Below are 16,267 nucleotides of genomic sequence, written 5' to 3'. Positions count from 1 at the left end.
TGAATTCTCTCGAACTTCAACACCAATCAAAAGAGGCCCATCTCTTTACCCTCATCAAATCCACTCTCTCGAGCTGGATACAAAGGAAGGGTCACTTGTTTCACTCTCTCAAGCTGAAACCAAGGAAACCCACTACTAAGAACGCTAAGATTGCCACCTTGGTTCCACACCTCTCTCTCGAGCAAGTGCATAACACTGAAATTGATACACGAAGTAGGGCAATTTAACCTCGAAACACAGCAACAACTTAGACCCACTTCAAATTAACACCATTCTTCGCAACTAACAAACACCCACTAAGTAAATTCAACATTTGGCTCCATGATCAAAACCCCAAGTAAAGGATTTTAGCCACACATCTCAAAAATAAAAAGATTAAAATCAATTATCACTCCCATAGTTGGGTACAAAATTAGAATTATAGAAGAAAATCAATTGATAATCTCCTCTCTTACAAAATCTCTCTCAAAATCTTGCTAAAAATCACTCACTAAATCCTTTGGTAGTGTTTTCTCTCTAAGTAATTCCTTCCTCACTTTCTTAATGAATTTATTTCTTTAGCCAAAATTAATTTAAATAAGTCTGAAGTGTCACTGTTCAGGACTACTCAGCGAAGTAAGTTGGGTATTGCTGACGATTCAGCGAATCGCCGATTGTTCTTCATCTCGCCTTTATTTTTTACTTTTTCTTGGTCTAGCTACTGTAACTTTAGGTAATCTAGGTCGGGATCGCCGAATGACTCCGCGAATCGCCCTTTATCCTTTTTATTTTTTCCATCAACACTTGCTTGAATGTTCTTTCGTACTTTTGGTGACCTGGTTGTGCTTCGCCGACTAGATCAGCGATATGCCGAATATGGTTGCTGTTTGCCGAATTCGCCCCCATTTTAGCTTCAGCATTTTGCAAATTTAGGTGGTATCTTGGCGATTTGGCGATTCGCCGAATGACATCATCGATCACCAGGTCTTCATTTCTTCATTCTTTAGCTTTCTTTGTTCATTTTTGCCCAATAGTGTCGATGCTTTGTCTCTAACTCTAAATACCTGAAACTCAAGGGTTTTCATCAGTTATTGAGACAAAATATAGAATTTTGAGGACACCAAATCTATCAAAATAAGGCCCTAAAAGAGTCCAAATCGCGGACACATCAGTCCACTCGTTAGGCTATTAGCATTTTTGTGAGAAACAACTTAGTCTAGTCGACCAGGTTGGAAGATCACGAAAAGAGAAGTTCGCCAACCATGATGCTACATTTGTGACTTGTTGAGTGTAACTTCAGTGAGCACGATCGACCTCACCCAAAGGGATCGACGAATCACCAGTTAGGAAGCTTATTGCTGAAATTGATAGTGTCTCTCCTTGGGCATCGCTTCCAATTGGACGGGCTGAGACGAGCTCGCTAAACAAAATTGGTGAGTCGCTTAAGAGGTATTATATCCCATAAATTGACAGAACCTAGAACCATGATAGGCTCACCTAATGTACTTGGTGAGTCACTAAATTGCATGGCAGCACGCCGAAAATGCCGAAATGGTAGGGCTTTCTTCCCACCTACACAAACAACACACATTATTGAAAAACACTAACACATGGGTTGCCTCCCATGAATCACCTAAGTTAATATTGTGGTACGATGTGGACATGCCCCTAGACATCATCCAAATACACCACTTTAACCACTCTCACCTCATGACCTTCTCCAAAATAAAATTTCAAACATTGGCCATTAACCTTGTACTTGGAGTCATCTACATTAACAATTTCAATAGATCCATTCCCAAACACTTGAGTTACCTTAAATGGATCAGACCACTTTGATTTTAACTTTCCTGGAAAGAGATTCAACGGGGAATTTAATAACAACACTTTCTCACCTACCTGAAACTCTCGGTGTAGGATTTTAGCATCATTCCAATGCTTTACCTTTTCCTTGTAAAGGAATGAACTTTCATACGCCTTTAACTAGAATTCCTCCAACTCAAGGATTTGATCCACACGATTATGTGAAGCACTATCCCAATTGAGATTTACAGTTTTGAATGCCCATAAGGCCTTGTGTTCTAATTCTATTGGCAAATGACAAGCTTTGCCAAAGACCAACTGATAGGGGAACATCCTGATAGGCAATTTAAAAGTATTCTGATAAGCTCAAAGGGCATCATCAAGACTCTTTGCCCAGTCAGTTCTATTTGCATTCACTTTTTTCACAAAATGTTATTGATCTCTCAGTTAGACACTTCAACTTGTCCACTTGATTGAGGATGATCTGGCGTAGCAACTTTATATTTCACCCCATATTTAGATAAAAGAGATTCAAACTTCTTGTTGTAGAAATGGGATCCCTCATCACTGATTATTGCCTGAGGGGTGCCAAACCTTGTAAAGATATACCTTTTGAGGAACTGCACTACACTTCCGCCTTCACTATTAGTAAAAGACACCGCTTCTACCCACTTTGATACATAGTCCACAGTCACCAAAATGTATTTGTTACCAAAAGAACTCACAAAAGGCCCCATGAAATCTGTCCCCCATACATCAAAAAGCTCAACTTCAAGAATTGATGAAAGAGGGAGTTCATGAAGATAAGAGATACCCCCTTGCATTTGGCATTTAATGCATATTTTAGAAAAATCATTTGCATCATGGTTCAGATTGGACCGGTCGTATTCACATTACAACACTATAGAGGTTGTCTGAATTCCACCATGGTATCTGCCCACTAGTCATGCATGACAAGCCTTTAAGATATTCTTTACCTCAACTTCCAGTACAAACTGCAGATTATGTGGTCATCGCATTCCCTAAGCAAATAGGGTTCATCCCAAAAGTATTTCTTCACTTAAAATAGGAACTTCTTTGATATATACCAACTCAACCCATCAGGTACAATCCTACAGACCACATAGTTAGCATAATCCACATACCATGGCGTTAAGCCATTGTAACACCCCGGATTCGAGAAGGGCAACACATCAGTTTTTCAGAAGTTACAGGTTCCATCCAATGGAGGCCACCCACGACCCGTGGATGGGACCACGGAACATAGGTGTGGTACGTGATTGGTCACCCCTAATTTTTGGCAGAAGCCTAGACCCGCGACTTGACCAACGGACCATCGGTGGGTCCATGGTCTGTGGTCGAGGGTCCATAGGTCAGGACCCCAAATTTCAGTTTCTGACCATAGTCGATGGTTGTGCAAGATGGACTGTTGGTTAGTTCATGGTCCGTCGGTCGAGGGTCGTGGTCGGCAGGTCGGCAGTTATTTCAAGGGTAGTTGGGTCTTTTCCTAATTAATTTATCCATATACTACGTCATTTTTCCTTTTATCTATAGACCTATATAAGTGATTTCAACTCCCAAATTAATTCATTCTCTTCAAATTCACCAAAGAAAAGAAGAACAAGTCTCCTCTTCAAAATATTTCGCTCTCTAGAAGCTTGAAAAAAAAGATTCAAGCTAGGGTTCAAAGTCAAGCCTTCATTCTTCAATTGCCTTGGGCTTTGATATCAAGGTATGATAGTTTTCATCCATGGATTTCTTCCATTCATGGAATTCCAAAATTCTCCTATTTTCAAAGTTCGAAATCCCCAATTGAGTTAGGCTTTTCTTCAATTGCCATGGGTTCTTTTGATTATTGATTTAAATGATTGAGTTATGATCTCTTATGCATGAATTGATGAAATACTATGATTTTATGATGATTTCCCTATGAACCCATGAAACCTCCATGTTTTCCAAGTTAAGATCATATGATGTAGTATTTTTATTATGAAATGAGAGTTTTATCAAAATCAAGCATGAATTGATAGAATTACGTGAATTTATGATGAAATCCATGTCTAACCCATGTTTTCTAGATATTGATGATTAACGGTGGGTTTTGAACCTTGAAAGGTGAATTATGGAATTATGCATGTTCTTATAAAATTTATGTAAATGTTTTAAGGATGATTTGAGAGTGAAGTATCAATGATGATGTTGTTGTAGTGTTGTTGAAAGGATTTCTCATATACACATAAAAGCATAATTGTGAAAGGTTTTCTCACATAGAAAGGATTCTAAGGTTGAAAGGTCTTCTCACCTAATTGAATCAAAGATAAAGAGCTATCCTAATGACTTTGGATTGGAAAGATGGTGTGCCCTTCCATGGATAATAAGAACAAGTGAGAAATGACTACTCCGCGGGATTTATGCTTAGCACCGAGAGGATATTGAGATGGAAGCTCTCCCGTTAGTAGAGGTCATGTTTCTAGAAGCAATCTCCTATCTCTTACCTATGTGCCCCTATAGGATGATTGTCTAGATAGACATTAGCTAGTGAATCCACTTAAGCTAGAAGTTCATGGTTCTACCTTGGCAAGTAGGATAACTCTTTTCGGTGTGGGAGGCACCGAGGGATCATGTTATAGCTCACATGATCTCTATGTCGGTTAAGGCTAATTCCCACAATAATGATGAACTAAGGTTACTTCAAGAAGTATCTTGTATGTGTTCAAAGGTTTTAAAAATGTTAGCTTGCATTGACCATGTTTTATGACTTGTGTTTTCTAACTCTTCTTATATCATGTTTTAGCTTGGCCAATTGCATGTCATGAAATGTCCCATTTTAGCATGATTTAAATGTTTTATGCATAGCTATCATACTTGGTACATTGTTTTGTACTAACGCATACTCGTGCCTACATTTCCCCAAATATAGGATCCAACAGTCAGGGTCCTCAGTTTCGTGGCTAGTGGTTGATCTCAACATTTTCAAGCTTGGTGAGTCCTCATGCTTTGAGGACGGATTTTCATTGTTCTTAGTTTCTTTCTTATTTTCAGTTTTTTACATGATGTATGGGCTAGGCCCAATTTCATTCTATTGTATTAGATGGCTATTGAGAGTAGTGTTTTAGACTTCCGTTTTCTTCTATAAAACTTTTGGTCTTGAAATGTTGTTTCTACCTATTATGTTCTATTTCTTATTTTATGAATGCTAAGTGGCTCGTATGGGGTCTCTCGGGGTCCCATATGCCATGTTATATCTAGGGGTTACCACTGGGTCATGACAGCTATGAGAGAGCCCCATTACCATTTCATTGGGAAAAGTTTCATCAACCTCTCTTTCTTTAGTTGTTATAGCAATTGGTTCAAGCCGAGACAAATGATCAACAGCTTGATTTTCACACCCTTTCCTATCTCTCCCTTCAAAATCAAAATCTTGAAGGAGGAGTACCCAATGGATCAATCTTGGTTTAGTTTCTTTCTTTGCAATGAAATATCAAAGAGCGGTATGATCAGTGTGCACAATTACTTTAGTGCCCATAAATAAGCTTTGAGCTTCTCAAACCTATACACAACAACTACCAACTCTTGTTCTGCGACAGTATTATTCTTCTGAGCACAATTTAGAGTCTTACTAGCATAATAGATAGGGTGAAAGAGATTGTTCTTGTGTTGATCTAGGACGGCACCAAGAGCTACACCATTGGCATCACACAACATCTCAAAGGGAACACTTAAATTCGGAGTAATAATGATTGGGGCTGAGACTAATTTTCTTTCTAACCCAAAAATGCCTTCACACAATTAACAACGAACTCAAAAATACTTTTTTCAAGCAACTTACACAATGGGACAACTACCTTGGAGAAGTATTTTATAAATCGATTGTAAAATTCGACATGTCCAAAGAAACTTCGAACACCTTTATGGAAATTAGGGGAGGAAATTTTGCAACTACATCAATTTTCGCTCGATCCAGTTCAATACCCTTTCTCGAAATCTTGTGTCCAAGCACAATTCCATCTTTAACCATAAAATAAAATTCTTATCAATTAAGAACAAGATTTTTCTCGACGCACAATTCTAACACTCTACTCAAATGATTTAAACATTCTTCAAAGGAGTCACCAACAATAGAAAAGGCATCCATGAAAACCTCTATAGAATCTTCTACCATATTAGTGAATATCGATAACATGCACTTTTGAAATGTTTCCGGCGCATTACACAATTCGAATAGAACTTTTTTGAAGGAAAATGTCCTATATGGGCAGGTGAGAGTGCTCTTTTCTTGATCTTTTAGGGCAATGGAAATTCGGTTATAACCCGAATAGCCGTCAAGGAAGTAATAACATCCTCTACCTGCAAGACGATCTAAGATTTGGTCGATAAAGGGCATTGGTAAATGATCCTTCTCAGTCTATGAGTTGATTCACAAAGAAATGGTGTAAGCACCTTTTTTAAGATAAGAAAATAGACAATAAGCCTGTCAAGTTTCCGATAATCCGTACACACCCTCCATCCGGTAACAGGGCGGGTTGCAAGGATTTCATTCTTTCCATTTAATACTACGGTCATACCACTATTTTTGGAACACATTGCACAAGACTCACCCATTTGATAACCACAATAGGATATATCACTCCGGCATCCAACCATTTGATTAACTATTTTTTACCACTTCTTACATAGGAGGATTCAGCCTCATTTGATGTCCAATACTCGGCTTGCATTCATCGGATAGTTGAATCTTGTGTGTGCAAATACTCGGAGGAATCCCTATAATATCGGAGATAGACCAACCCAAGGCTTTAATATGCTTCTTCAAAGTACCCATCATGACCTCTACATGCTCTATCAATAAGTCTTTTGCGACAATTACCAGTAATGTACCATCATCCTCAAAGAATACATATCGAAGATGTGAAGGTAACATTTTAGCTCTAATTTTGATAGCCCTTCAATGGATGGTTTGCCTAGATGATTTTTCCAGTTTTTCAAGTCAATGTCCAATTTCTTAGGGTGGAATAAAAAAGTGCTCGAACCTACAAGAGAACCACTACCTCATCAAAGTCATTAATCTCCTCTCTATCATAATTGAGTAACACATCTGCCAATGATTTCCACCACTCATCATTTCGCTTAAACTGGCCACCGCCTCATTGATGCACATCTACTTGAGATGCTATAGGCATATCATCGGGGTACTTTATGAATTTCCAAAAGTTGAAATTTACTTCTTTATTGGTTACCCTGAATTTTAAGTCCCCACTCTCAACATCGACAATAGCTTTCCCAGTAGCTAAAGATGGTTGACCAATGATAATCAGAATTTCGGCATCAATTTCACAATCAAGGACTATAAAATTAACTGGAAATATAAACTTATCCACCTTCACTAGAATGTCATACACCACTCCCACCAGCCTTTTGATTGACTAGTCCATCATCAATAATCTCATGGTTGTTGGCTTTGGGTCGTTCAGCCAAAGTTTCTTGAAAATCTTCAAAGGCATCAAGTTTACGCTTGCCCCGAGCAGATAAGCTCTAGAAATTTGATATCCCCCAATAATACATAGAATAGTGAATGCTCTCATGTCATTTTTCTCTGTGATCATGTTTCTTGTCATAATAGTGCTACAATTGTGAGAGACTCCAAGAGTTTCAAACTCCATCCTTCGTTTCTTTGTCACCATCTCTTTCATATATTTATCATAACCCGATATCCCAATCAAAGCATCCACTAAAGGGATGTTCACCGATAAATTCTTGAGTACACGTAAGAACTTTTGATATTTTGCATCACTCTCTTTTTTCTTTAGGCATTGTGGAAACTGTGGGGTTATCTTTATTGGCACTTGTGTAGATGGGGCTGCTACATCATTATCTTTCTTATTTGCTCGCAAACAGCTTCCATGGTTCTCTTATTCAACAACATCTGGTGATAACTCATCATCTTGACTCGTTGGTTCATTATCAACGAACTCTACAAGAAGCTCTTGCCAAGAGGCAATAGAATTTCTTGGTAACTTAGCCAACCACTTGATTGCTTTCCCCATTAGGGAAAAGGGGAATAACCTCAACCGAATGGGTTCTTGCAAAACATTCTTGAGTATGGATTTCCCACACATCTCCACAAAATTTCGAATATGATCATGGGGTTTTCATGAGCTAAACCCCAGAAGAACCCTTTGATTTGCAAAAGGTTGGAGCATTGCACCGATTACTTGAAACATTGCATTACCCACATTTAGAGGTAACCGGATAGCTCCATTGCACTCAAGGTTTTATTAATCAACATTATCCATAGTGTCTATATCCACTTACCATCCATGATCACTGACGGTATTACTTTTAATTGAACTCATCATGTCACCCATCAAAATCAACATAATAAAACAAATAGTAAGAATGTTCTACTACACTAAATAAGTACACAAAAACACTTCACTAAAAGAATTCTAAGCACCACTATCCGGCAACATCGCCAATTTTTATAACGCTCAACTTACTTATAAAATCATTAAATAAATAAGAAATCATTATTAATCTAATTACCCAATGTATGAGGTGGGGGTAGAATTCCACTGGGAGTGGTATGTGAAAGAAATCAATTACAAAGTCAATTTGTGTCCAAATTCATGGCAGGTAGATGGTAATAAGGCTGGAGAGAATTCCTATTATCAAATTAAGACTATTAAGTAACCAATTTAGATCAATTAACCTAAAATAAATTATTTACAAGAAAGCGGAGTGGGAATCTTGGAGTGTGCAGAAGTGGGTATCGATTTCAAAATGTGGGTAAATGTGAATGCTCAAAAACCATAACTACCCATGAATAGGTTGGGTTAATCTCAAACACATATCATATTTCTCAATCATAATATGCTCATTACAAGAATTCCTATCGGACACCCTCGTGTATTGTAACACTTTGGATTCGATAAGGGTAGAAAATTTCAACTTTTGCAGGATCTAGTGCTAGTCCCGACAAAACCACCAACGGCTCGTGGACTGACACAGAGACCATAGGTTGCTTCGTGGGTGGCAGTCCAAATCTTTCCAAAATGTCAAGTTCTATTAATTTTCCAACAATTCACCAGGATAGCCAGTCGTGCAATGCAGGAGCCGAAGGTAAGTTTTGTAAGTTAGTCCAAACTTATAGAAATTTCAGAGTCAAAGTTGATACCCACGACTCGGCATGTATGGCCCGTAGGTGGACCCACAGACCGTACATGGGTTCATCATTGGGAGTCCAAAAATCTTGGTCTCTGAACCCATTGACGGCCAACCAGTATGATCCATGGTCTGACCAACGAACCGTAGGTCAGATCGTCGACGAGAGTCCACAGTTATTTTCTTTAGGGCTTTTGGGTCTTTTCCTAATTTTTTACCCTCTATTAGAAACCCTATATAAATGTTTTTAACCCCGAAGTCTTTCAAATCAATTCATTCTCTAAAATTCTCAAAACAAGAACAAGTTTTTCTCTCAAATATTTCTAGAAGAATAAGAAAAATAAGAAAACTAGGGTTTTCAAATCAAGTCTCCAATTCCACCATTGAAGTCAAGATTTTGGCATTAAGGTATGATAGTCTTCATCCATGGATCCCTTTCCTCCATGGAGTTCCTAAATTCTCTAATTTATAAAGTTAGAAATCCCCAATTGAGTTAGGGTTTTCTTCTATGTCATGGGTTCCTTTCAATGTTGATTTATTTTATTCTTTTATGATCTATTATGCATGCATTGAGAAGATTCCATGCTTTTAAGATGAATTCCCATGAACCCATGCCTTAAACCCATGGTTTTCTAGATTATGATGATTGAAAGTGGGTTTTGAACTATGAAAGGGGAATTATGGAGATATGCATGTTCTTATGAAATTGATGAAATATGATGTAAGTTACTTTAAGAGTAAAGAATATATGATGTTGTTGTTATTAATTATTGTGAAAGAATTTTCTTACATAATTACTCAATGCATGAATGTGAAAGGTTTTCTTACATAAAGGATTCTAAGGTTGAAAGGTCTTCTCACCTAAAATGAATTAAAGTTAAGGAGTTATTCTAATAATGAGGCAAGTGGCGATTACCCATGACCTCCAATGATAAGACAAGTGGCGATTACCCATGTCTCATGATTGTTAAGGAAAGTTAAGAATAATGAATATTCTGTGGGAGTTATGCTTATAACCGAGTGTACCAGTGGCGATTACCCATGTCCCATAAACTATGTACCATCATAGATTGTTTAGATAGACATTAGTAGTGTATCAACGTAAGCTAGAAGTTCATGGTTCTTACCTTGACAAGTGAGATAACCTCTTTTTGGTGTGGGGTAGACACCAGATTCCATGTTAATAGCTCACGTGGTTTTATATTTTAGTTAAAGGTAATTATCCCACAATAATGAATTAAGGTCATTTCAAGAAGTATCTCATGACTATCTTAAAGATGTTGTCTTGCATTGACCATGTTTTTATGACTCATGTTTTCTAACTCTTTTATCTCATTTTTAGCTTAGTCATAGCATATCATGAAAAGGTCCCTTTTTATCATGATTTCACATGTTTTATGCATTGCTATAATACTTGGTACATTTTTGTACTTACGCATACTCTTGCCTACATTCTCTCAAATGTAGGGTTCGACGCTCCAGATTTGCACTTCTGTGGCTAGGATCATTTAGTAGAAGTTTGAAGATTGGTGAGTTCTCATATTCTAAGGACCAAGCCTTTATTTCATATTGTCTTTACATTTTAGTTTTGAACTTGATATACGGGTTACGTCCCGATCATTCTTATCTACTAGATGGCTTTGAGACATTGTTAGACTTCTGCTTCTTTTTATGAAACTCTTATGTTTTGAAATTGTCTTTTTCCTTCCATTGATCTTCTATTATCTTGTATGATGTATGTTAAGTGGCTTGTGTAGGCCTTTTGGGGTCCTATACGTCATGTTACACCTAGGGTATACTTTAGGTCGTGACATGTATAATCAACTAAACAACCCAATACCTTGACATGAATCTTCTCTCTCGAGCAAGATTAACAATTAGAAATGAAACTCCAAATTTCGTTTCTCAAGCAAATGAAGAATTTCAAACTAATATGCAAGCATCAATTCAATTACCCACTTTATATATCCTCTCTCAAGCAATATATAGAAATCTAAAGCTAGAATTAAGTTTGCAATCTTAATTCATAAATTAAACACATGACAATCAAATTAAATCCATGGAAATCAAAATAAAACAGAGCAATACACATTATCCCATCAATTTAATCAAAACTCAACTCTATAAGCACACTCCTAGAATAGGGGTTTTAGCCAATCATATTAAAAGTACAAGAAAATATACCAAAAATATTCTCGGCCATCAGATTGATGATTTCCAACTTCAATTTAAGAGACTCACTTCTGAAATCCCAAAAAGTATAGGTTACAAACTTGTTTCTCACACTACAAAATAAAGGTTTGTATTGTACTCTACTTGGAAAAGTTTTAGATTCAATTGTATGAGCAAAAATAATATACTTTCTCTCTCTTTTCTACTATTTATACTACCCCCAAAAACTATCCAAATTCCATCAAATTTTCCTAGTCGGCGATGTTAGTCGTGATAGACGACTCGTTCAACGAGTCGCCAACTTATTTTTCTTCTCGCCTTTCTTAGATTCAGGCTTCAGGTGTTTGAACCACAGTTGGCGAGCTCGATAGAGTTCACCCTTCACATTCAATGAATTATTGATCATCACCCAATCTCGCCTTTTTGGCCTTCAACTTGTCTTAATTGTACTTCACTTTCAATGAATACCTGTTAGTCCGCCGATTGAATTTGGTGAGTCATTGTTTAGTTATTTTCCTCGCCAACTTATCTTGAGTATTTGAGTCAAGACTCTGTCATTTTTGGCGAGGTTTGTCACATTCGATGAGTCGTAGAGTTCTTTTTTATGAGCATCAATGTCATACTTTTGCTCGTTTTCAATATTTTACCCTTTTTGCGTAATTTCATCCTTGTCTTCTCCTAGAGACTTCATAGCTACAAAACACAATAACTTCTTAGAAATTGGACATAACTAGCATTGAGGACATCAATTTTTGAACTAAAAAGGCCTCAAATGAGTCAAAATCTCAGACTCATCAGTCTTCTGCCATGATTACCTCCTCATGTTCGAACCATTGCTCTAGTTTGCTGATGAACCTGACTAACTACTTGTTGCAGAGGCATTCCTTCTTAAAGTGCCCAAACTCCCCATGATAGAAACAACCACGGCCAAGTGAAGGCATGTTGGATAATGTATAGGAAGCCCCTTAACCACCCATAGAAGCAGGCATAGCCGACTGAATCGGAAGAGCTACATACATTTGATGACCTGAACCTCTGGAGTACGAATCACTATAGTTACCCATATTTTTGGACTTCTTGGCTTGCCTTGGCCTGCCCAACCTGTTGAACTCCCTTTACCTTTTTCACAAATTCAAACGCCTCATTGAAACTATTACCTTTAGAGGTCATATGCACAGACAAAACCTGCAATTCAAAACTCAAACCTTTGACGAACAACCGGATCCTCTCTTCCTCAGTGCTCACCAACTACGTAGAATATCAAGATAAGGCATGGAAATTAGCCTCATTAGTAGCCAAAGTCATGTTATCCTTCTGAAGATCCATAAACTCATCCTTCTTCCTATCTCTTAAGCCATGAGGCGCATACTTTTCCAAGAACAAAGAATGAAATTGTGCCCAAGTTAATTGAGGCAAGCCCAATGAACGACATTCCACATAAGCTCTCCACCACTACTTTACCTCACCCTGAAGCTGGAAAGTCACAAACTAAACCCCATGTTTTTGTTCAATACCTAACTTATGAAGCCTCTTGTAGCAGTCCAAGATGAACTCGAAGGCATCCTCACCCTTAGAACCATGAAACACTAGAGGCTTAATCTTCGAGAACTTAGTTAGAATCTCATATTCTATACAATTCATCACAGGGTCAAGCAACACCCAAGTCCTTATTTAGCTTAAGAACAGTAGCAGCAACAGTCTGAGTGACCAGGTAGTCTGCGTCATGGGAAAGGCTCCAGTACCTACCAACTCACTTAGAAAAGCTAGTACTAAACCATACCCATTTCCAAAGGGGGAAGACATGCATCGCAGCCTGCATCCTAACTTCATGTTTAACATCATCTTTAATCTCAATATCAATCTCTTCCTCCATAGGATCCTGGGGTTCGGGTAGGGTCGCTTCCCTTGGTGCATTCATTTTCTGAGCTCCACCTATGGCGGGTGTTTCTCTTCCTCTTTCCTTATCTCTCCCTTTGACTCTACCATGGCCTCTCATTGTGGGCTCAATTGCTTACTCTACCACTGGAGCTACTACCCTTGCACCATTAGGTCAAGTGTAAACTATCTGCAGACAGAAGAGTGGAAGATTAGGATATCAATTTGGATCGCCAAATACTAATTAGAATCAAGTCATAGCATGAAGGAAGGAAGAAAAAGAATTTCCTAAACTCATGTAGCCTCTTACAGAAAAGTACAAATATCTCTGTATCGTTTCATAGGACTCTACTAGACTAATTTTGGTATGATGAGATCAACAAACTTAGGGCTCTGATACCAAGCTTGTAATGACCCTGACCATCGTTAGTGGCACCTATACTAATCCACTTGGTGGGAGAACCGATGAATAACTTGAAACCAACCCAACACCATTTCTAAAGCTAATTTATCATAATAAGGAAATAAAATAGTTTTGAGTCCCCATCAACTCAACCTAATAGTCTAAAAACTTTTAATGCGAAAAATAACCCTTAAGAACTCAAAATCATCATACCAAAACTCTAAAAAGTCAAACTAGGGATACAACACTGAAACTAAACATAAACTAAAGTTTATAAGTCTGTGTCCAAGCAAATGGACAAGAAAATGTAGAAGAATCCATGATAGCCTTATGCAACTCACCCTTATATTCGAAGTCAAGTATCTCTCAACTGAAATCTTAGATCAGTCGTTGGAAGATGTCCTACACTCAACAAGGAAAAGAACAGGTGCAGTATAAATACACAAACCACATTATACTGATAGGATCAAATGACCAGCCCAAGATATGAATGTAAATAGTTCACTACAATATAGTAACATAGGATAAACATATGACAACAAGTAAGAAACCACATAGACTCTCAGTCACATGGAATGAACATCAATGCCAAGATGCATGTCCCATATGATCACAAATGCAAATGCACAGTTCTCTCATGGAACCATAATCATATATATGGTCCTCTCACGGAACCCAAGCCTAAATTGTTTGTATACAAGTGTGGTATCTGAGCCATCTATAGATATTGTACCTGCGTGGTACCCAAGCCATCTGTAGTTAGTGTACCGGTGTGGTACCCGAGCCAACCAATAATCACAAGCAGCCATGCACAATCAGATAACACAATGAACAAGACCACTTGAAAACCACAAGTCACAATAACAAGTTCATTACATGAGATTACCTAATGATGACATACCATAAGTCTCCCTACCATGCATATTACAAAGTAGTAGATATGCATACATACAAAAGCTGGAAACATACAACCATCACCTACCTTGAATTAAGCCTCTTGGAAACTATAAATAACCCAAGTTTTTCCATTGCAAAGTTCCTTGGCTTGTTCGTGATCTAAACGAAACAATATAAACAATAATCAATCACTAATCGCATATTATATAACCAATATTATCAACAAAGCCTAACCCTAGGGCAATATATGATCATCTTCCCCCAACTTAGGGCTCTTTCCCACCATGAAATCATGTCAAAACCTTCCTTCTATAGCAATAACCTAGATTCAAAGGCTTAAAAATTAATGCACAAGCTTGTGGAGTCAAATTCTTACCTTTACCGACAAATTCCATGGAAAAATGAGTGCAAACTGCCCAAAATTACCCCTCCCAAGTCCAAGAACTCAAAGTGCCAAAAATAAGGGTTTTGAGGTTGTTTCTGCACTAGAATCCTATTCGGTCCGCTAAAACGGCCCAACTCACTATAGCAACATAGCTATAGCAGAAACTAACCCTGATATAGTGGTCTGGACACTCCGTTATAACGGGATACCTCCCACTATAGAGGGCTCGTGAAACTTCAGACACTCAAACTCCAAAAAAGATCATTTACACAACACAAACTCTTCCCTTGACATCCCAACACGTATCTTTCAGACCAAGATCAATTTCGGGAGTTATACTTACCCGGTTTCGATTCTGAAATGCCTTATGAACTCATTAATGTCTTGGCTAGAAGAATATATCAATCAAACCTCAACATCACTCCTAACCTAGACCTCACCAAACTCAAATTTCATCTAAGGCTAGCCTAGCTAAAAATTTGTAAGTCACTACTCGAAAAGTTTTCTAGATTACTCATAACGACCGGTTCAGGTCGTTACCATTGTACATGTCCAAACAGTCACCATTTGTGATTGAAGTGCATTGAACATCCTCATCTTGTAGTTGGATGAAGATGTACATAATGATTTTATTTATTTAATTATTTATGTTGTCCAAGCTTTGGTGAAGAAGTAGACAAAACACTTTCTCCTATCAATTTACCGTAGATATACTAGATGAAGATTCTCATCCATACTATTCATCGAATGAGAATTAGTTGTGACCAAAGAGACGCATATTATTTCCAACTTCAGTTATCATCTAATAGAGAGAGAAACACAAAAATTTTAAGTCAATAGAACATCATTATGAAAAGTGCAGGAGCACATGAAACTATTTTCACCATGCTGACTTGAAGCTTCAAACTATTGGCACCTGAGATACATCACCTCTTTTTTTTAGATTTACGATGGACTACAAACAATCTCATTATCATATCAAAAGATGTGGGAGATCATTCATAATTGGCGTGGAATCACTTGATGCATCTTCATTGGTTGTCTTGGCTTTGACATACTTGGTGCATTTTTCTTTGCAATTGTGGCTTTGGGGCGACGAACCAAACTTGGTGCATCTTTTTTTATAGTTGTGGCTTTAGAGACGAAGCAAACTTAGTGCATCTACTTCTACAATTGTGATTATGGAGAGAACCACACTTAGTGTGTCTTCCTCTAAAGTGAGGCTTTGACGATGAATCATACTTTGTATCTTTTCTTCTATAGTTTTTCTTTGGTGAGAAAGAGATTTTGGTGTAGTCTGTCCTAATTTTGGAGAGCAACTACTTGGCACATGATCAACTCCACAAATCAGACTCTAAAAAATGTCCCATGCCAAAGATAGAAGCTCTCTTATGGGTGGATCTATCCATAAAAATAGTGATGATATTTGATAAAAAGATAATACGAACTTGATGGAGGCATCTATAACGAGTTGGCAAGCCACTTCTTGGTGTTTGATCTTTTCTTCTTATTTTTTTATACTTAGGCTTTTCGTATAGGATGATATGTCAAATTTTTTCATCTGTTTTTATCATTGTTAATGTATAAAAACT

The 16,267-nt window shown here is 37.6% G+C and overlaps 1 protein-coding gene across 1 annotated transcript; it reads right to left on the bottom strand.

Annotated features, from left to right (window-relative positions):
* Positions 1-1,399: 1,399 nt before the first annotated feature.
* Positions 1,400-2,606, bottom strand: LOC107059715 (uncharacterized). Its single transcript, XM_015306514.1, has 3 exons — positions 2,252-2,606; positions 1,719-1,829; positions 1,400-1,551 (listed from the first exon to the last, which is right to left on the bottom strand). Exons 1-3 carry the CDS (start codon positions 2,604-2,606, stop codon positions 1,400-1,402), a joined length of 618 nt encoding a protein of 205 aa, XP_015162000.1.
* Positions 2,607-16,267: the final 13,661 nt, after the last annotated feature.

Source organism: Solanum tuberosum, unplaced genomic scaffold (genome assembly GCF_000226075.1).
Source record: "Solanum tuberosum cultivar DM 1-3 516 R44 unplaced genomic scaffold, SolTub_3.0 scf00036, whole genome shotgun sequence".
NCBI lineage: Eukaryota > Viridiplantae > Streptophyta > Magnoliopsida > Solanales > Solanaceae > Solanum > Solanum tuberosum.
Note: the sequence above shows the minus strand (reverse complement) of the source record. Positions and strands in the feature narration are given on the sequence as shown.